This window comes from Corella eumyota, chromosome 6 (assembly GCF_963082875.1).
Source record: "Corella eumyota chromosome 6, kaCorEumy4.1, whole genome shotgun sequence".
NCBI lineage: Eukaryota > Metazoa > Chordata > Ascidiacea > Phlebobranchia > Corellidae > Corella > Corella eumyota.
This window is the reverse complement of record NC_137495.1, coordinates 3,482,995-3,503,485: the sequence shown is the minus strand read 5'-3', so window position 1 is coordinate 3,503,485 and position 20,491 is coordinate 3,482,995. Positions and strand designations below refer to the sequence as shown.

Genomic DNA, 20,491 nt, shown 5'->3' with positions numbered 1-20,491 from the left:
CTTTAAATTTCTAACCTAATGTTATTCAATTTTAACCAATCCACATTTTGTTTTTTTAGATCTAATAGGCTATCTAATTTAATAACCTAATATGCTATTTAATTAGGATGTTTCATGTTTTTCCAACCTTATTAAAGTGTAACACACCCACTAACTGAAAAGAAGACTGGATTAAGTCTAAACAAGGTATAATTTATTCTCCACATAAGTATTTTATTAAATAACAATGCTTGATAAACCATAAAGCAAACATTTTATTATTTGAATAGGTAATATCCTGTTTCTAATATAGGCTAATAACTGTGTAAAATATTATTAATTATTTTCCTGTTTCAGGTTTAAAATATTAGTTGATGTTTACCTAAAAAGGATATGGCTGGTTTGTTGGAATTTTCTATCACCAATCTATACCGAATAGGTCAACGTTTATTCACTAATAAACATATGAGTTCTCTGGATAAAATTGAGCCTTTTGTCACTCACAAAACTTTGCATCAGGCTGATTTTATTAATAAAGATTTGTTAATTGTTGGTGACGTACACGGATGTTATGATGAAATGATTCTGCTTCTTGAGAAGGCTAAAAAAATGACCCAGAAAAAAATAGTTGTTATTTTTGTTGGAGATATAATAAACAAGGGGCCGAAGAATATGGAAATGGTGAAATATTTGCGAAATACAGAAGACACTTTCACAATACGTGGAAATCACGAGGTGAAAATCTTAAAACAATATATGGATTACAAAAGCGAAAAAATTTCAAAGTCAGAGTGCAAGAAATGGATTTTAGATTTAACTCCAAGTGATATAACATACCTCGTTAACCTACCTTATACTTATTCAATTCCATTTTTAAAATTAATAATTGTTCATGCTGGTTTAATGCCTGGTAGGCCTTTACATATGCAAACAAAAAACAATATGGTTAATATGCGAAATATTTGCTGGGTTAATGATGGGTTTAACAGTAAAGTATATCAAGGTACTTATAAGGCATCGATAGGTGAGGCTTGGGGTCCAATGTGGAAAGGTCCAGAGCATGTTTATTTCGGTCATGATGCAATGAGAAAACTACAACAACATGATTTTTGCACGGGGCTGGATACTGGTTGTGTATATGGGGGTAAACTGACCGGGGTTTTGCTTCATTTACCCCAGATCTTAAACAATGTGGACTTAAAATTGATCAAAAAAGAAGTTTTGCAAATTACACCTTTGCACGTTTACAAACCAGTTGAATCAGAGTTTTAAATTTTATTTTTTAGATTTTATTGTTATTCTGTATCTTTGTTATTACTTTATGTCTGTCAGCTGTTGATACATTGTTTAAAAAAATTGTAAATAACTTTGTCAATATTTTGTTTTTATTAAATCTGCAGTAAGATTTCTCTTGTTAATTTGTTTTTTATATAAAAATTCTACATACTTCAAAAATTATGTTTTTTATGTTTGAAATTAATAATACATTAACATTTTTTTAGGATGAAGGATAATTTTAATAAAACTTTGCAAGTAAAAAAAAATTATATTTTGAGCAAGCCAGCAAAGGTAAAGCAATGAATATCAAAGTCTTAAGTAAGTACCACTTCAATATTTATTTATAGATTTTGTTTTTTATCAAAATATCTGGGTGTATAATATTTCTTTGGGCTTATGTACTTTGGGTGGTCTTGTGAGTTTTTTAGTTATTTGTTACGTAACAGTTAATATGCGACTTGTGATAAATCAAAGTGTACTTTTGATCGGCCGCTCATTTTCCCTTTCATTGCGTCGACCGGTGATAACCAACTCATCAGATCCGTAAACCGATCATCGTAAGATCGGAGCATCCGTTTTCTTCGTGACGTCATTCGGGTCGCAACTGTGCTTGCCGATTCCGCACGCTGATTGGTTGTTTCGCCCCACACCGACGGCGGTGGGCGGGGCCTTGCGCTTGGTAGTTTAACCTGATTGGTTAATGCGGAGGGGATTTTTCTGGACGATCCAGCAGGAACAGTTTGGATTCGAGGAAGTGTTCCCTAAAATAAAATCAGCAAAATCGAATTGAAACATACAAAGCCCTAACAGTTCTTAAAAGGAAGCATTTATGGTAAATAACCGGCAGCACGGTGTAGTGGTCAGAAAACTTGTCTTCACCACATGAGGTCCTTGGTTCGATTCTTACTGCTCTCATGCTGTAGTGCCAAATAAATATAAAAAAACATATAAAGTAGCTTGAACATTTTAATAACAAACGACAATGGGTATGCCCACATCTTTGGTCAAGTTAAGAAAAATTTTACGTTTTACTATATACCCTTTTCAGTATATCCCTGTGTTCGCCGATACCAGGAGTTTTAGCCACCCCCATGTACGGATAGTTTGCCCTTTTATACAATATTTGGTCGGTGGGTGGAGTAGGTAAGCTAAGGGATCCTAGGTTAGGTTTGCTGCCCGCCTCATGTGCTTTATGACGAGGCGATCCAGACATTTCAAAGTTTTTGCTAACATATTGATCTTCCTGTGAAAAAAATGATTGGTTTTGCCATCATGTGCCTAATAATAACATAATAAAGTGCGTTGGTATATTTAATGTAACAACTGGCCATGAAATCTCCATGTTTTTCTCTTTGGATTTTAAAAGATTTGGTTTACCTTGATCCATCTTTCTTGTTTTCGTTCTAACCTCATCTTAAATGTGTTGATAAAGTGATCATGAACGTCCATGCTTTTTTTCCTCATCTTATTTTCAGTAGAAACCTTTAAAGTTAAGTTTTTGTCTGTAATCTATGCGACTTTGTCAGTCTAAGTATTGTAATTTATAAATGCTTGGGGTCTGTAAGTTTTTGTTCCATTTTATTATGAAATATATCCATATCAGGTTGGTTTTATATAGCCGATTTTCAGTAACAGATAGCCAACCCTACTCTAAAGTTTTGGGCAGAAATATGTGGATAAAACACATATGTTGTTATGAGTCAAAAAATTAAATTACCTTCATATCTAAGAACCTCTCTTCACTGACGTTTGCGTTTAAAATCACGTGACTCACATGAGATTTGGGTAACATTCGAGTGACCACTCCTTCCGCCCCATTCTGTGATGAAATATTAATTATTTCTTCCGGGGGTCTACGTAACTCACAAAACACCACAATCGGCTTTTTTGGCTTGGGTTTTTTGACCATTTTTGTGTAAGTTTATTCTGGTTCTTGAAGATTGTTCCTCCTTTCTATGCGACTTATACCAATAAAATTTTTAAGGTGACTTATTGTCAATATTTTAATAAATTTTGCGTTTCATTTTTTCGAGGTTTTGCGCTTACTTTTTTGTGATTTACTGGTATCTAAAAATGATATAAAATGCGTTATACCTAATATAATTACTTACAAACTAAGCCAGTATATAATATATCTCTATTTATACTAAACCTTATGTTGTTTGCTCAAAGAACACTCATAACACTTTAACGAATTTATATCTAAACCTGGGTTTTGTATTGTAAATACTTCACAGTGAAATTAGATCCTCGCTGGCGACATTTTAGACATTAACAGATGCGCGTTGAAGTAAATAGGATTTCGCGAAACTTGAGACAATAGGAGATTTCCTTTCGAACAATCGGAAAACATTCCGCGGGTACAATAAAGTTTACAACCCCGCGAACCATTTTTTTTGGTTTACAATTTAATTTATTTTCACGTAGGTATGCCATTCTTTAAAACGAGCAGCACTTATATATATATATATTTTTTTTTTATTTACGTTAACAAACAAATATTTACATCGCTTCTCAATCCTGTTTGTTTAAAAATGTGCAACAACAATATTTAAAACTTACGCAAACAATTATTGGATTAAACACTTTGTATATCTATTACAGGGCAACTTTGTAGGCCAAGTCTTCAAAAAACGAATCTGAAACGTAAATACTATGTATACAAAGTAACTATTTTATAGCAAATCGTGTTGGAGATATAAAAATCCTTAATTAATAGTTTTGACATTATTTAAAATTTAATCAAGTGGGGGTATAAACTCAGCAGCAATGCTGTTAACCGTTATTGGCTTCAAATCTCTAACTTGACCAAAATATTCGATAATTGCCTTACGTGTTGCTGGATGAACGTCACCAAAATTTTCTTCGGTAAAGTAGCGAATTACAATCGGCTTCAAAAGAGGTACCAGTTTCTCTAGTACATCTATATTTTCGATAATTTCGGGTGCGGCGGTTGTTGAATCTACCATATCGTAGCAATTTAGCTGTTTTATTGCACCGACAAATCCAGTAAAAAGTTTTACAAATGCAGCTAGTGATCCGTTTCGCTCATCAATTTTGCCCGCAACGAAATGTTGAACATCTGAGAATGTAAGACTTTCTACTGTCTCAATAATTGGCGTAATAACAGGGAATATTTTTGGGAATTCAGAGTTGCTGATAACTTTTCCCAATATTGATTTGTTCATGTCAATGTCGCGTATTCTTCGAAGTGTCCCGAGGTCCGGATCTTCAGATACCGCTTTAGATATTATACCTTCTAAACTGTGTGGGTTGTCAACCGATGTTTGGCTCAGCCAACTATAATAACGACAGCTTAGAGCATGAAATAAGGCAATGCAGGGCCTGACTGTTATTGGCCTAAAAATTCGTTCAGCTCTTTTCAAATCTGTGGTGGCATCCTTGTAGTTTTCCACTCTGTGTTTGCACATCCCTAAAAAGCGGTATGCTATTCCCTTTTCTTCGTCGTTTAGATTTTCATATTCTTGCAAATGTGAGTTGTTCCAGGCAATTGCTGCCTCATATAATTGAAGGTTGTAGTATGCCTTCAACATAACATGTGGTTTTAGTGTAAAATCCATGTTTTTTTGAAGTATGTTGTTCTGTATGGTGGTTGTAATTGCAATGTATTCAACTATACTCTTTTCCCCACATAACTTTAACACCCCATCAGTATCAGATGTGTATTTTGTCAGATCAAACTGAGATTTCTTTTTAGTATAAAACTGAAGTCTTGATTCACATGCAACAGCCACAGCAAACTTGAGATTAAGATGGTCTAAGGCGGAAATTTTCTGAAGCTCATACAATTTATCGATAATTTTAAAACAGCTACTTTCTCGAATTTGAAATATATTTGCAAGAGCTGCAATGAACAAGGTGGATGTTCTGTAAAAGATTCTTTTAACGCTGCCATTAAATTTTCCTGAGAACACAAGAAAAGTCTCCGACAATTCGTTTTTATTTTCTTTCAACTGGTTGTAAATGGGAGAAAGTTCTGCTTCGTCACATGGCGATATCAAACATTTTTTTTGCCAAACTTGCTCCTCGAATTCATTATAAACTAAAAGATTTCCGTAAACAAATGAAGTGGACTTTAACATATCAGCTAAGTGGTAACCATTTTTTAAGTCCTGATCTGCGTCTGTGAAATTTGCCATGATGCTTACTGGTTGGATTAACTCAAGTGTAAATGGTTTCTTAAAAGTTTTGTATGGTCTTCCAAGTGGAGTTTTGCAAGCATATGGAACCATTCCGTCAAAGGAGATGCCACGAGGCGTATTTTCGTCATAAAAACCCCTTATACTTGAAATGTTAACACATGGCAATATTGTCTCTCCTAAGTTAAGCAACACAATTTGAAAAATAACAGAAAACCACCTAAAGTATTCCAAAACTTTCTCGTAGGATTTACTATGATGGACTCCTTCTTTTAAAACTATGATGCTCTCAAAATCAGAGTAAGGTGTTACTTCTTTTCGTGCCAATGATCCAAGTCCAACTAAGGCAAATTCACATGGAGGTTTTCCCATAATTGATTTCGAAATCCAAGCAACCTTTTGCATAATTTTTTTAAAGTCTTCAGTGATTTCGGATTGCAAACTTGCCATGCTTTCGATTTTGTTTTCTTTGGCTACAGCAAATTCCTGGTCTGATATTTTCATTGGAATAAAGGATAAATTTGCAAGTGATCCTTCAGTTTTTTGCCTCATTTGTATTATTTCTTGTTTTATCTGGGTCGACAACGCAACCAAATCTGCACATTTAAGTTGTGCGTTTGCCGTAATAAGTAAATGATCGCAAAAAATCTCAAGGTCTTGTTTAATTTCTTCAACATTGTCAGGATTTCTTACGATGGCTGCATTAAGTAAAGCTGCACCTTGAATCAGGGCAATCTTATCTGGGCTTCTATTTTTGTAAATTAAACCAAGTTTGTGAAATATTTTAGCTGATTTTTTGGGGTCTGTTTCTTTTCCTTCACTTGAACAATATTGCTGTAGTTCAGTTGAAAGCAGTTCTTCTATTTCAATATCCGTTTCTTGCTTATCATTGCTTGCCATTTTTTCCTATTTTTTACTTTACTGTATTACAGTTTGTTGAATTATATACACAAATAAGCAATGTCTGAAGTAGACTGTTGAAATTAAACGTTACCTTATCTTATTAGTATCTATTGTACTTGCAAAATGGGGAACCTGGTTTCAATAAAGTCATTTATTTGTACTCGAAAGACAAAAGCTTTTTCCTTTTTGTATTTCCTCAACAAAAAAGTTTACCGTTGCCTTGTCTAGTTCTTATAAAAATACAATTTTAAAATGTTTGGCCTGTTTTAATGAGTTTATTGCATGAAAAATTGCATTTACTTTTTAGAAATTTGTTTACACCAGTTTTAAATCAATTAATAAACGCTTAAATCAAAAAAAGAATTGTACACAATTACTGATAAATTGCCTTAACATAATTAACACTGAATAGAACGTCAAAGCAAACAACAAGTAGATCAAATTTCTTTTACGTTTTTACAAAAGATTGGGATTTTTAACGCCATTAATATTCCTTGACATATGTAAATACATTACAAACAGTTATGTAAGGGCAAATCATATTTAAAAAAAAAAAGTTTCAAATGTGTATTCAGTGCTTTTATTTTAGTCCAGCAGTGGTTCTATCTCCGCAGCAATGTCACCAATGTCAATTGGTTTTGGATCTTTGATATGCCGAAAATATTCAACAATTGCTTCACTTGTCGCTGGGGGAATTTCACTGAACACCTCTTCGTTGATAAAAAACACAATCACCGGCTTCAAATAGGATAAATACTTCTTAAAATCTTCCCCGGTATTGACCGCCCCTGGTATATCAGCTAGCGTGTCAATCAAATCATGATAATTTAGTTGTTTTATAATATCGTAAACTTTGGAATATGCATATAAAAATCCAGCCAATTTGTCGTTTTTCTCTTCGATTTTGTCTGTCAAAAATCGCTGAATATCTAACAACGATGTGTTTTCAACTCTCTCCACAATCGGGTTTAAAAAGGGAAACATTTCTTTGAAACCACTTTGGTGTAGTATGTTTTTAAGAATCGGTTTTTGTAAGTCAATTTTACGGATTTTCTGAAGCGGTTTGATTTCCATTTTATCCACTATATCTCCAACCATTTCAGGCATTAACTTATCTACAGTCTTTTGTAATATCCCGTGTTGATTGTTACTGAAAAAACAATAATATTGACATGCCAAGGTTTGTAATAAAGCAATGCATGGGGCTACTGTTACTGGCCTGAAAATTTGTTTAGCTTTTACTAAATCTGTGGTGGCGTCTTCGTATTTCTCCATTCGATGTTTACACATACCTAAAAAGCGGTATGCTATTCCCTTTTCTTCATCGCTAAGATTTTCGTATTCATGTAAATGTGAGTTGTTCCAGGCAACTGCCTCGTCATACAATTGAAGGTTGTAGTAGGCCTTTAACATGACATTAGGTTTTAGGGTAAAATCCATCTGTTTTTGAAGTATGTTGTTTTGTATGGTGGTTGTAATTGCTATGTATTCAACTATACTTCTTTCCCCACATAACTTTAACACTCCATCTGTATCAGATGTGTATTTTGTCAGATCAAACTGAGATTTCTTTTTCGTATAAAACTGAAGTCTCGTTTCACATGCAACAGCCACCGCAAACTTAAGATTAAGTTTGTCTATCGCGGATATTTTTTGAAGCTCATACAATTTATCGACAATTTCGAAGCAGCTGTTTTCTCGAATTTTGTAGATTTTTCCCAAAGCTGCAATAAACAAAGTAGATGTTCTGTAGAATATATTCTTTACACTCATTTCCATTTTTCCGGAGATCATAAGAAAGGTTGCCGACAATTGGTTTTTGTTATTCTCCAACTGGTTGTAAATTGGTGAAAATACACCTTCTTCGTTCGGTGATGACAGCTGAATTTTTTGCCAAATTTGCTTCTCAAAATAATGATAAATAGAAGGATTCCCAGCAACAAATGAAGTGGATTTTAACATATCAGCTAAGTGGTAACCATTTTTTAAATCCTGATCTAAATCTGTAAAATTTGCCATGATGCTTACTGGTTGGATTAACTCAAGTGTAAATGGCTTGTTTTGGGTTACAAAAGGACGACCGAGTGGAGTTTTGCAAGCATATGGAACCATTCCGTCTGAGGAGATGCCACGAGGCGTATTTTCGTCGTAAAAACCGCTAAGGCTTGAAATGTTAACACATGGCAATATTGTCTCTCCCAAATTGATCAATACAACTTGAAAAACAACAGAAAACCACCTAAAATATTCCAAAACTTTCTCGTGTAATATTCTATGTTGGACTCCTTCTTCCAGAATTATAATGCTCTCAAAATCAGAGTAAGGTGTTACTTCTTTTCGTACCAATGACCCAAGTCCAACTAAGGCAAATTCACATGGAGGTTTTCCCATTATTGATTTCGAAATCCAAGCAACCTTTCTCATAATTTTTTTAAAGTCTTCAGTGATTTTGGATTGCAAACTTGCCATGCTTTCGATTTTGTTTTTTTTGGCTACAGAAAATTCCTGGTCTGATATTTTCATTGGAATAAAGGGTAAATTTGCAAGTAATTCTTCAGTTTTTTGCCTCATTTGTATTATTTCCTGTTTGATTTGGGACGACAACGCAACCAAATCTGCACATTTAAATTGTGCGTTTGCCGTAATAAGTAAATCATCGCAAAAAATCTTAAGGTCTTGTTTGATTTCTTCAACATTTTCAGGATTTCTTACGATGGCTGCATTCAGTAAAGCTGCACCTTGAATCAGGGCAATCTTATCTGGGCTTCTATTTTTGTAAATTAAACCAAGTTTGTGAAATATTATAGCTGATTTTTTGGGTTCAAGTTCTTTTCCTTCCCTTGAACAATATTTTTTAAGCTTAGCTGCAAGCTTTTCTTCCATTTTCAAATCCGATTTTTGTTCATCATTGTCTGTCATACTGATTTCCCAACTTTTTACTAGATGATGTACAAGTATATGGTCTGGCTAATATTTAATATAAAATGCGATACAATGTTAAGTACATAGATTAAAGTTACTATGTAAATAAAACTGGTTTCAACACGTTTTACGTTTTGAATTAACATTGACTTTTAACTACACGTGTTTTTCGCCAAGGTTAAATTTAGTTTTTTTTATGGTGTTTTCCCTTACTCTATTTTCCCTACAGGCAGAGAAAAGTTTAATTTTGTTACGTTTGGTTTTCGTAACCACATTTTAATAAGTAAAAGCCGTGTTTATTTAAATTTACTACATCTCGCGTGTGTAAAAAAGCGATATTTTAAAAAATCTCACGTATAAAAGCATTTTATTGTATTAATATATGTACACAACTTACTAAATCGACCAACAGTTTTTAATTATGGGTTAAATTGCATCGGTATATGAAGTTAATTAAATTGTTAAAACAAGCAATAATGAAAACTCTTAAAAAACATTATTTAAGCAGATTATGATTTTATATATCAAAATAGAAGTTTTAACATTAGCCGTAATTTCTGTGATATTAGATTGTTATATTTTAATCAAGCGGAGGTTCATACTCTTTGTTACTTTGGGAAGAATTGATTCGCAAGGATCTTTTATATACTGAAAATAACCCAGAATGACCTTGCTTGTTGTGGGGTGAGATTTATCGAACTTTCCTTTGCTAAAAAGATGCAATACCAGCGGCTTTAAAAAAGACAAAAACATTTCAAAATCTTCCTTAGTTTTGATCGCTTCTGGTATACCAGCAGACAGTACGTCAATGATGTCGTAATGATTAATATTATCTCCCACTCCTTTAGATGTAATAACTGTCTTTGTAAAATCAAATATATTTTCAAATTTAACATCCGTTCTTTTTTCCGCAAATTGTTGAAAGACTGGAACTAAATTGCTTTGTGCCAAATCCACAAACGGTTTTAAAAGCGGAAACTGTTTAAATAATCCGCTGTCGGTAAGTGCTTTAATGTTCAATTGCTCTTTGAAGGGTTTAAAAAATGCATCACTCAGCAGGGGCGTTTCAAAATTATTTGGACCTTTGTGGCCACCAATAGCGCAGTAATATTGGCAAGTTAATAGGTGAGCTAAAGCAAAAACAGGTCCGACTGTTATTGGTCTAAAAATTTGTTCAGCTTTTTCTAAATCGGCTACACACCCTGGGAAATCTTTTATTCGAAGTTTGCAAGTCCCTAGAAGCCGATATGCTATTCCCTTTTCTTCATCGTTTAGATTTTCATATTCATGTAAATGTGAGTTGTTCCAGGCAATTGCTTCGTCATATAACTGAAGGTTGTTATACGCCCTTAATATAACATGAGGTTTTATTGTAAAATCCATGTTTTTTTGAAGTATGTTGTTTTGTATGGTAGTTGTAATTGCAATGTATTCAACTATACTCCTTTCCCCACATAACTTTAACACTCCATCAGTATCAGATGTGTATTTTGTCAGATCGAATTGAGAGTTCGTTTTTATGTAAATCTGAAGTCTCGTTTCACATGCAACAGCCACAGCAAACTTAAGATTAAGTTTGTCTATCGCGGATATTATCTCAAGCTCATGTAATTTATCGGCAATTTCAAAACAACTACTCTTTCGAATTTTGTGAATTTTTCCTAAAGCTGCTATGAACAAAGTGGATGTTCTATAAAATATATTTTTAACGCTGGTTTTACACTTTCCAGCAAATGCATTAAAAACTTGCCGCAATTCGATTTTGTTTTCCTCCAATTGGTTGTAAATTGGTGAAAACGCACCATCTTTGTCTGGTGATGACAGCTGAATTTTTTCTTCAAATTGATGGTAAACAGAAGGATTCCCGGCAACAAATGTAGTGGACTTTAACATATCAGCTAAGTGGTAACCATTTTTTAAGTCCTGATCTAAATCTGTAAAATTTGCCATGATGCTTACTGGTTGGATTAACTCAAGTGTAAATGGCTTGTTTTGGGTTGCAAAAGAACGCCCGAGTGGATTTTTGCAAGCATATGGAACCATTCCGCCTGAAGAGATGCCACGAGGCGTATTTTCGTCATAAAAACCGCTAAGGCTTGAAATGTTAACACATGGCAATATTGTCTCTCCTAAGTTAAGCAACACAATTTGAAAAATAACAGAAAACCACCTAAAGTATTCCAAAACTTTTTCGTACGATTTTCTATGTTGGACTCCTTCTTCTAGAATTATGATGCTCTCCAAATCAGAGTAAGGAGTTACTTCCTTTCGTGCCAATGATCCAAGTCCAACTAAGGCAAATTCACATGGAGGTTCTCCCATTACCAATTTACAAATGTCAGCAACCTTTTTCATAATTTTTTTAAAGTCTTCAGTGATTTTGGATTGCGAACTTGTTATGCTTTCGATTTTGTTTTCTTTGGCTACAGCAAATTCCTGGTCTGATATTTTCATTGGAATAAAGGATAAATTTGCAAGTGATTCTTCAGTTTGTTTTTTGCCTCATTTCGTCATACTATTCCTTCAGGTGTGCAAACACTTGGCATTTTTTTTGAATATAATTTATTTAAATAAACTACATGCTATGTTTAGTTTAATTTATTTTGTTAATATACAAAACATGTCGTTTAAAATTAATTGATTAACACTCAAATCTAAAATTGATTGCAGTTATCGGTTAAATTTGCAAGATATACAAAATTAATTATACATCAATGAAACTACACTTGAAAAAAATTTGAAAAAAAATTCAAAGAAAAGTTTAATTTTGTTTGTTTTTGAACCTGTTTTATAACATTTATTTTAGCAATTTAACGTTTTATCATATGTAATAATATTGTTTATGTTTCAAAAAATTGCAATTATTTAGTAGTTCAACATATTATACAACTAACTAAACTTGCCGAAAGTTTTCAATTATAAATTACATTGTCTCGTTATACCAACAAACAAGAGAGTGAATATACATTTATATTATGTACAGGAACAATACTAACTCTTAAAAAAGGCGTAAATTTAGGCCAAATATAAGCATTAATGTTTTGTGTTTGTGATAATAGATTATTTTCAATCAAGCGGAGGTTCGTGCTCTTTATCACCCCGAGAGGAAGAAGGGTGGCCAGGATCCTTAATATACCGAAAATAACCCAGAATAATCTTGCTTGTTTCGGGGTGAGATTTATCAAACCTTCCTTCACTAAAAAAATGCATTACAATCGGCTTCAAAAATGACAAAAACCTTTCATAATCTTCCTTAGAATTGATTTCGGGTATACTAGCACCTAATATGCCCCACATATCGTAATGATTAATATTTTCTCCTCCTTTAGATTTAAATGCTGCTCTCACAAATTCAATCAAATACTCAAATTTTTTGTTTGTATTCTTTTCGGCAAATTGTTGAAAAGTTGAAACCAATTTTTTTTTTGCCAAATCAGCATATGGTTTTAAAAGCGGGAACTTGTGGACTAATTTGTTGTCGGCAAGTACGTTGCGATGATCTTTAATATTTTCAAAAAACTCATTGTCTACCCATGTCGTTTCAGATTTATCAGGACGCGTCTTTGCAACGGGATCTTCTCTTTCACCAAGTTTACGGAAGTGTTGGCAGGTTAACAGGTGACCTAAAGCAAATATAGGTCCTAGTGTTATAGGCCTAAAAATTTTTTCAGCTTTTTCCAAATCGGTTACACATCCTGTGCAGTCTTTCATTCGAAGTTTGCTAATCCCTAAAAAGCGATATGCTATTCCCTTTTCTTCGTCGTTTAGATTTTCATATTCATGTAAATGTGAGTTGTTCCAGGCAACCGTAGCTTTATATAACTGAAGGTTGTAGTATGCCTTTAACATAACATGAGGTTTCAGTGTAAAATCCATGTTTTTTTGCAGAATGTTGTTTTGTATGGTGGTTGTAATTGCTATGTATTCAACTATACTTCTTTCTCCACATAACTTTAACACTCCATCGGTATCGGATAGGTATTTTGTCAGATCAAATTGTGATTTATTTTTTACATAAAACTGAAGTCTCGTTTCACATGCAACAGCCACAGCAAACTTAAGATTCAGTTTGTCTATCGCGGATATTTTTTGAAGCTCATACAATTTGTCGACAATTTCAAAACAACTACCCTCTCGAATTTTGTGGATTTTTCCTAAAGCTGCAATAAACAAAGTAGATGTTCTATAAAATATCTTTTTAACGCTGGTATTCATTTTTCCAGCAAATGCATTAAATGCTTGTCGCAATTCGATTTTGTTTTCCTCCAATTGGTTGTAAATTGGTGAAAACGCACCTTCTTCGTTCGGTGATGACAGCTGAATTTTTTGCCAAATTTGCTTCTCAAATTGATGATAAATTAAAATATTTCCGGCAACAAAGGTAGTCGTCATTAGCATATCAGCTAAGTGGTAACCATTTTTCAAATCCTGATCTAGATCTGTAAAATTTGCCATGATGCTTACTGGTTGGATTAACTCAAGTGTAAATGGCTTCTTCGGGGTTACAAAAGGACGACCGAGTGGATTTTTGCAAGCATATGGAACCATTCCGTCTGAGGAGATGCCACGAGGCGTGTTTTCGTCGTAAAATCCGCTAAGGCTTGAAATATTAACACATGGCAATATTGTCTCTCCTAAATTAATTAACACAATTTGAAAAATAACAGAAAACCACCTAAAATATTCCAAAACTTTTTCGTATCCTTTTCTATGTTGAACTCCTTCTTCTAGAATTATAATGCTCTCAAAATCAGAGTAAGGTGTTACTTCTTTTCGTACCAATGACCCAAGTCCAACTAAGGAAAATTCACATGGAGGTTTTCCCATTATTGATTTCGAAATCCAAGCAACCCTTCTCATAATTTTTTTAAAAGTCTCACTGATGTTAAGCTGCAGACTCGTTATGCTTCTAATTTTGTTTTCTTTGGCTACAGCAAATTGCTGATCGGATATTTCCATAGGAATAAAGGATAAATTTGCAAGTAATTCTTCAGTTTTTACCCTTAATTGTATGATTTCTTGTTTAATTTGGAACGACAACGCAACCAAATCTGCACATTTATAATATGCATTTGCCGTGTCAAGTAATTGATCACAAAAAATCTTAAGGTCTTGTTTAATTTCTTCCACATTATCAGGATTCCTTACGATGGCTGCATTCAGTAAAGCTGCACCTTGAATCAGGGCAATCTTATCTGGGCTTCTATTTTTGTAAATTAAACCAAGTTTGTGAAATATTTTAGCTGATTTTTTTGGTTCAAGTTCTTTTCCTTCTTTGCAACAACTATTATTAATCTCAGTAACAAACTGTTTTTCCATTTCCAAATCCAATTCTTTAGCAGCATTTTCTGTCATATTAATTTTTCAACTATTTTACTTTAGCCTTCTTTAAATTTTTGTCTTCGTAATTAGAAAAGAAACATCTAGAACAAAATATTTGTTGGTTTGCCCTTACTTTATATAGCCTATTGATAACTGATATGTAAACTGTAACGTATCTTATCGTCACGTGGGTTCTTATCTTAATTTTGTGTGCGTGTGACGTGAAGTCTTGTACTCTTGTTTTTACTTGTGTTCTGTAATTAAGTTGTTTACCTTATTTTTTTATTTTAGTAAAGTACTTGAATACATGTCAGAAAGGTAGTAAAAAAGGCATTATTACAAAATTTGAAAAAAAAACACATTTCATTATGTTGACTTTTTACAGGCCAAAAAGGCTATGGTATATAAACAGCTGGGTATGTTATATAAGCAACTCTTAAAGTGTTTAAATACTTAGCCTAAGATAATATTAATTGGGACGTAAACTATAAGGATTTTTTTTAAGATTGCGCTACAGATAACAAGCAATCAAATTTGCTTTGTATACATTAATTAAAAGACCAAAAGTCCATGGACTTTTAACTAAAATTTATTTTTGTTGAATTTTGAATGATAAGGAAAGTTGTGTGATAGGATAGTTTATTAACAGTTTTAATTAAATTTTTGTTATCGATCATTTTAAGATTACTATTTGATTTTTAATCAGTATTTGAAATTAATATTTGCTAAATTACAAAAAAAAAATTAAAAATTAATTTGTGTGTTTTATCATTGTTTTTTTTCAATCCTGTTTAACCAGTTTACAGACGATATATAGTATTTATTATTATAGGCCCTCAGGGCTCAAACATACTGATTTGCAAAATAAAATTGATTACCAAAACACAAGTACGTAATGGCTAGCACTAATCTTTATTAATATGTAAAATTTATAATACAATGGTGAAACTATGAACACTATGTACGTATTACAGCAAAGTTTGTAGGCTACAGAAAAGCAATTCTAATGTTTTCGTTGATTGTTAAATACTGTATTTTAGTAAATCAGTTGCTATAATTATTTTTAATAATCTTACGTGTTTGGGGATAACAAGATATTTGATATATCTAATCACTGAACCGGAATGACCAAAACAAATAATGACGTCACCACATGTAGCAATTTATATTCAAGAAGGTTGTTTAGAGGGAAGGATAGTAAGACGATAGTGCATGAAAATGAAAATTTTTCTTTACTCGTATAGTAAACATACTTACTTCTGTTATTCAGGTTTAGGTTTTTGATTTTAAGTGTGTATTAGGAAATTAAAAAGTTTAAAAATGGCTTTTAACGTTTTAAAATATCAGAATAAAATTTTGCTTTACAAAAGTGTTACAAGAAATATATGTATGCGGTAAGATGGCATATCTATTTTTAATTTAGTTCTTTATTGTGACATCTTTTTGTATCTATCCAATTGACAATGAATAACTATCAACTAAGATGATATTTGCTTACCAACTAAGATGATATTTGCCTTTAAACATGGAAATTTATATTTTTTAAGTTATTTGTCCTCTACAACAAACAACAATTATGATGTTACAATAGTTGGAGGTGGAATTGTTGGATTAGCAACTGCACGAGAATTAATTTCAAGACATCCGAAGCTGTCTTGCGTCGTTTTAGAAAAAGAAAATGATTTAAGTAAGTGAATATAATAATCCAATGATTCTAATTCTTTAAGTTTGTATATATTTTTTGCATGTAATATTCCAAAACTAGCTGACAAACTCTTGTATTTTTGTTGATCCATATAATATACATGTTTTTTAAGAAATTAATATGTTAATTTTTATGTTTTGTATTTAAGGTATGCACCAAACTGGGCACAACAGTGGAGTAATACATGCAGGTATTTATTACACGCCAGGATCGTTGAAAGCAAAATTATGTGTTCAAGGTTTAAAATTACTTTACCAATATTGCGATGAACAAAACGTACCATACAAGAAAGTTGGAAAGGTAAACCATTTATTAAAAAATAAAAAATCTTGTTAATAAATAAAAATAAGAGGTGTTGAAGCCCTTTTTTTATAAACTTCACTTTGTTGTTCTTAATTGTATTTTTAAAAGTTGTCCAAACACTATTGTGCGCTTTAAATTATTTTTTTATTTTGAACCGCTAGTTGATAGTTGCTACAGACAGCAAAGAAGTAGAACGCTTAGATCTTTTATATGAACGAGCTTTAAAAAATGGATGTGAGGTAGCAATGGTGCAAAAAGATGAAATTAAACAAATTGAACCATTTTGCGAGGTAAGAAAATGTAACTTATTATAAACAATGTAATTTATACAATTTAAAACTATATTTATTTTAGTAAAATACAGAAAAAGGTTTAGTTGGTATGGTTTGGATTTAAAATTGTATTTTTAATTAAAATTCTTTTTGTTTCAGGGTCTAAAAGCAATTCACTCACCACAAACAGGAATTGTGGATTTTGGGCTTGTAGCTCGTACTTACGGTAAAGATTTTCAGGCCAGAGGAGGAGTTGTGAAAACGAACTTTGAAGTAAATAATTTTTTGGAAAGTGGAGGTCAGTTATAAACTATATTTTGTAATAACTTATTTAACCAAGATTTACTTTCCTATCTTTGTCTATACATTTTTGGTTTTGATTTATACGAGTTCATTAAACTTTAATTATTTTAACAGACACAAGTCATCCTATTTCAGTCCATGGAAAACATTCAAATGTAAGAAAATTGTGCTCATAATTTAATCAATTTAATTTAATTAAATATTGGGTCTTGCATATAATCGTATGAAGAAAAATTTTATTAAAACTTTAAAAAAATTCTGGTTTTTAAATATTTTAATTGCTAAATTTTTATGTATTTTGTGATGCTTAATTTTTGTTTCTAATATTTCAGGATATTATCAAGAGTCGATATGTGATAGGTTGTGGAGGTTTGTATGCAGATAGAATTGCAGCCAAATCTGGGGCTGATAGAATACCTAAAATTGTTCCATTTCGTGGAGATTATTTAATTCTTAAACCAGAGAAAAGACATCTAGTAAAAGGAAATATTTATCCAGTAAGTTTTGAAACCAAAAATTTAGTATATATTTAATAATTAATTGTACATGTAATATTGGTTCATATATAGATACTTGTTGTATAAAAAATTCTTATTTGTTAAGGTTCCAGACCCTAGATTTCCATTTTTGGGGGTTCATTACACCCCTAGAATGAATGGTGATATTTGGTTGGGTCCAAATGCACTTCTTGCTTTCAAACGAGAAGGTTACAAATTCTTTGACTTTAATTTTAAGGACTTCACCGAAGCGATCATGTTCTCGTGAGTAAAATAAATAATTAGCAATATTTTGGTTGAATTTTTTTGGTACAAGAAGACTTAACACAAAACTTTGTTTTTTTTAGGGGAACTCGTAAACTTGTTGGAAGAAATTTATCAGCAGGAGTAAATGAACTTTACAGAGTTGCAAATAGAAATGCTCAAATTAAATTGCTACAAAGATTTATTCCTCAATTATCAAAAGCTGACGTTATAAAGTATTTTTATTCAAGTTTGGTTTTCTATTATAACTATATTGAAATTGTTTTTAATTGCATAATGTGTTTTTAATTATTGCAGAGGACCATCTGGTGTCCGAGCGCAGGCTTTAGATGCAGAAGGAAATCTCGTGGATGACTTCGTCTTTCACAGTGGATCAGGAGAGATGGGGAAGCGGATGCTCCATGTTCGTAATGCTCCTTCTCCCGCTGCCACCTCCTCTCTAGCAATCGCTCGGATGGTGACAGATGAGGTGGAATTGAGGTTTCAACTTTAATGAAAGTTTAGTTTCAGTTTGCAGTATTTTTAGGGAATTTTAATTAATTTTTATCAACCTAATACCTAACAAGTGTTACTAACTTAATCTCAGCTATCAAATTATGATTTTAAATTTTTTTATTACAATTTGCACTTTTAACTTGGGTAAGTAGTTTTATAAAGCTTCAAAATTATGGATCTTAGGTTTTTAAAGTTTTAAGCTATTTTATATATCATTGCAATCCCTTAAATTATTCGGTATTTATATGCACTATTTTTAATCAATTCTATGTTTGCAATTTTAACATACAGGTTCACTTTTTTACCTGGTTTTATTGTTTTTATTCACAAAGAATCACAATATATTGACAAACCAAACGTAGTAATTATTTTATAATCATTTTATTTGATTTTCTCAAAGCCAGATACAAAGAAGCCATTTGTATGATCTGACGCTGGGTCACATCTCACACAAAAATCATATTTTTTACAATCTTTATTTTCTTTTATTCCTCTTCTCGGCCATTGTGGTAAACAATTAAACAATTTAAATGTGGGATTTTTAAGCAAAGCCTTTTCCACAACTTTCTCGTTTTCAATTTCATGAATCGAGCAAGTTGAGTAAATTAATCTCTCTAAATTTGGGAATAAAAGTGCATGGTTTAAAATGGAAAGTTGGAATTCGGATAAAGATTTCAATCGATCTTCACTATTACTTTCCTGAGAATCTGTGAGATGAGAAAGTCGATTCACAATTCCCGAGCCAGAGCACGAAGGATCCAGCAAAATATATTTTACGTTTTTGTATTTGGAATCTGATGGCTCAACATGAAGAAAATTCTTTCTTGCGATCTCACAATTTTTAACTTTGGCTCTTTGCAGTAATGTTTTCATAGTAACTATTCTTTTGGGGTCAATGTCGAATGCAAATATTTTCCCAGTATTTTTCATTAGAGCAGATAAATGTGAGGTTTTGTTTCCTGGGGCCGCACAAGCATCTATGACATCACAATCCTTGCTTGGGTTAAGGGCACATGCTGAAAAGCAACTTGATTTATCTTGAAATATAATATGACCTTTTGTGTATAAGACATGATCATGAAAATCCTGATTTACGTTGAATGTAACCAAGTTAGGTATATGGGGGTCGATTAGAAATTGATTTAGTTTCGGTTTTGTTGGATCAGAAATAAGTAAAAATCCATCTTTTATTAAATGGCTTTTGACAGAGTCAATGTTAGTCAGCAGAGTGTTTACTCTTAGGTATTTAAAAAATGTCGACTCATCATTACATCCTTTCTTAGCTAAGTCTGTATTATTTGAAACTTTTCGTTTAATTTTAATTCTTGCTAGAGCAGCATGAATTTGTGTTTTGCGAGATATTATAACTTGTTTAAGATGTGCACTGCATTGCAAACCCTTTCCAAAAAGAAATTCATACAACAAGATAGTTGTAAGTTGCTGACTTGTATGTTTTCTTTTCAAACCAACCTTTTCAATGATTTCAATCAAAACGTCTCTGTATTTCAAAACTTCGCATACCAAAGCATAGAGTTGTTTTGGGTTTTTGTATTTCTTTGAAAAGACAAGATTTTTAATGGTGCCTTTGTGTTGATCAATATTTTGAATAACATTTTCCGCAGCTTTGTACAAAGACATCCTGACATCTAAAAATATATTTTTTAGTTTTAGTAATTTCTAGGGATGGGCCAATCGAGCCCGAGTATTAAGCATATTTTAAAACTTGTGCTCGTCGAGCATTTTTTAGTACTCGGACGCCGAGTAATAATTTGTCATTTAAGATCGTATACGATTTACTAAACATAAAAAAAACACGAGGTTTGCCTTTTTCTAATAATTTGTAATCTACTCTCAATTATATCACGTTATTTAAGCAACAATTGCGCAACAAATACACTTTTTACTACACTTTTTTTACTAAATTTTACGCATAATAAATTTCATACTTCTACATTTTCGTTTAGACTTAAAATGATATTGCTACCAGCGGTAAGTAGTTTTGCCAACGTTAAACACTTTATTATCCATAAATACGTGTTTTTTGGCAAATTTTTCAGTTTTAAAATTATGCGGGAAAGATTCTCGTGA

General features: G+C 32.3%; 4 protein-coding genes across 5 annotated transcripts; 2 read left to right on the top strand and 2 right to left on the bottom strand.

Moving 5' to 3' along the window:
* Nucleotides 1-57: 57 nt before the first annotated feature.
* LOC145756067 (bis(5'-nucleosyl)-tetraphosphatase PrpE [asymmetrical]-like) lies at nucleotides 58-1,481 on the top strand. Its single transcript, XM_082572305.1, has 2 exons — nucleotides 58-186; nucleotides 337-1,481. Exon 2 carries the CDS (start codon nucleotides 373-375, stop codon nucleotides 1,249-1,251), a length of 879 nt encoding a protein of 292 aa, XP_082428431.1. The 5' UTR covers nucleotides 58-186; nucleotides 337-372; the 3' UTR covers nucleotides 1,252-1,481.
* Nucleotides 1,353-3,440, bottom strand: LOC145756068 (uncharacterized). The gene is made up of 4 exons (XM_082572306.1): nucleotides 2,975-3,440; nucleotides 2,635-2,739; nucleotides 2,297-2,500; nucleotides 1,353-2,018 (listed from the first exon to the last, which is right to left on the bottom strand). Exons 1-4 carry the CDS (start codon nucleotides 3,164-3,166, stop codon nucleotides 1,704-1,706), a joined length of 816 nt encoding a protein of 271 aa, XP_082428432.1. The 5' UTR covers nucleotides 3,167-3,440; the 3' UTR covers nucleotides 1,353-1,703.
* Nucleotides 1,480-18,782, top strand: LOC145756066 (L-2-hydroxyglutarate dehydrogenase, mitochondrial-like). Of its 2 annotated transcripts, none has more exons than XM_082572304.1 (10): nucleotides 1,480-1,575; nucleotides 16,112-16,251; nucleotides 16,418-16,569; nucleotides 16,734-16,862; nucleotides 17,004-17,142; nucleotides 17,262-17,302; nucleotides 17,480-17,644; nucleotides 17,751-17,908; nucleotides 17,992-18,123; nucleotides 18,206-18,782. In XM_082572304.1, the coding sequence occupies exons 3-10, from the start codon at nucleotides 16,420-16,422 to the stop codon at nucleotides 18,399-18,401; spliced, it is 1,110 nt and encodes a 369-aa protein (XP_082428430.1). In that variant the 5' UTR covers nucleotides 1,480-1,575; nucleotides 16,112-16,251; nucleotides 16,418-16,419; the 3' UTR covers nucleotides 18,402-18,782. The 2 variants fall into 2 exon arrangements, with proteins under 2 accessions (XP_082428430.1, XP_082428429.1); XM_082572303.1 differs by lacking the exon at nucleotides 1,480-1,575 and adding an exon at nucleotides 15,817-15,958.
* Nucleotides 18,783-18,784: 2 nt separating this feature from the next.
* LOC145755660 (28S rRNA (cytosine-C(5))-methyltransferase-like) lies at nucleotides 18,785-20,254 on the bottom strand. Its single transcript, XM_082571912.1, has one exon. It carries the CDS (start codon nucleotides 20,039-20,041, stop codon nucleotides 18,785-18,787), a length of 1,257 nt encoding a protein of 418 aa, XP_082428038.1. The 5' UTR covers nucleotides 20,042-20,254.
* Nucleotides 20,255-20,491: the final 237 nt, after the last annotated feature.

What these genes read in the sequence shown, in the direction of transcription:
- LOC145756068 (XM_082572306.1), bottom strand. Translation starts at nt 3,166, where the DNA reads ATGGTCAAAAAACCCAAGCCAAAAAAGCCGATTGTGGTGTTTTGTGAG. An exon ending in AGAGGTTCTTAGATATGAAG is followed by an intron (nt 2,740 to 2,974) that starts GTAATTTAATTT and finishes TTAACTTTAAAG; the next exon opens with GTTTCTACTGAAAATAAGAT. An exon ending in AACAAGAAAGATGGATCAAG is followed by an intron (nt 2,501 to 2,634) that starts GTAAACCAAATC and finishes TTTTTTTCACAG; the next exon opens with GAAGATCAATATGTTAGCAA.
- LOC145756066 (XM_082572303.1), top strand. Translation starts at nt 15,885, where the DNA reads ATGGCTTTTAACGTTTTAAAATATCAGAATAAAATTTTGCTTTACAAA. An exon ending in TAAAAGGAAATATTTATCCA is followed by an intron (nt 17,645 to 17,750) that starts GTAAGTTTTGAA and finishes TTATTTGTTAAG; the next exon opens with GTTCCAGACCCTAGATTTCC. An exon ending in ACCGAAGCGATCATGTTCTC is followed by an intron (nt 17,909 to 17,991) that starts GTGAGTAAAATA and finishes TGTTTTTTTTAG; the next exon opens with GGGAACTCGTAAACTTGTTG.
- LOC145756067 (XM_082572305.1), top strand. Translation starts at nt 373, where the DNA reads ATGGCTGGTTTGTTGGAATTTTCTATCACCAATCTATACCGAATAGGT.
- LOC145755660 (XM_082571912.1), bottom strand. Translation starts at nt 20,041, where the DNA reads ATGTCTTTGTACAAAGCTGCGGAAAATGTTATTCAAAATATTGATCAA.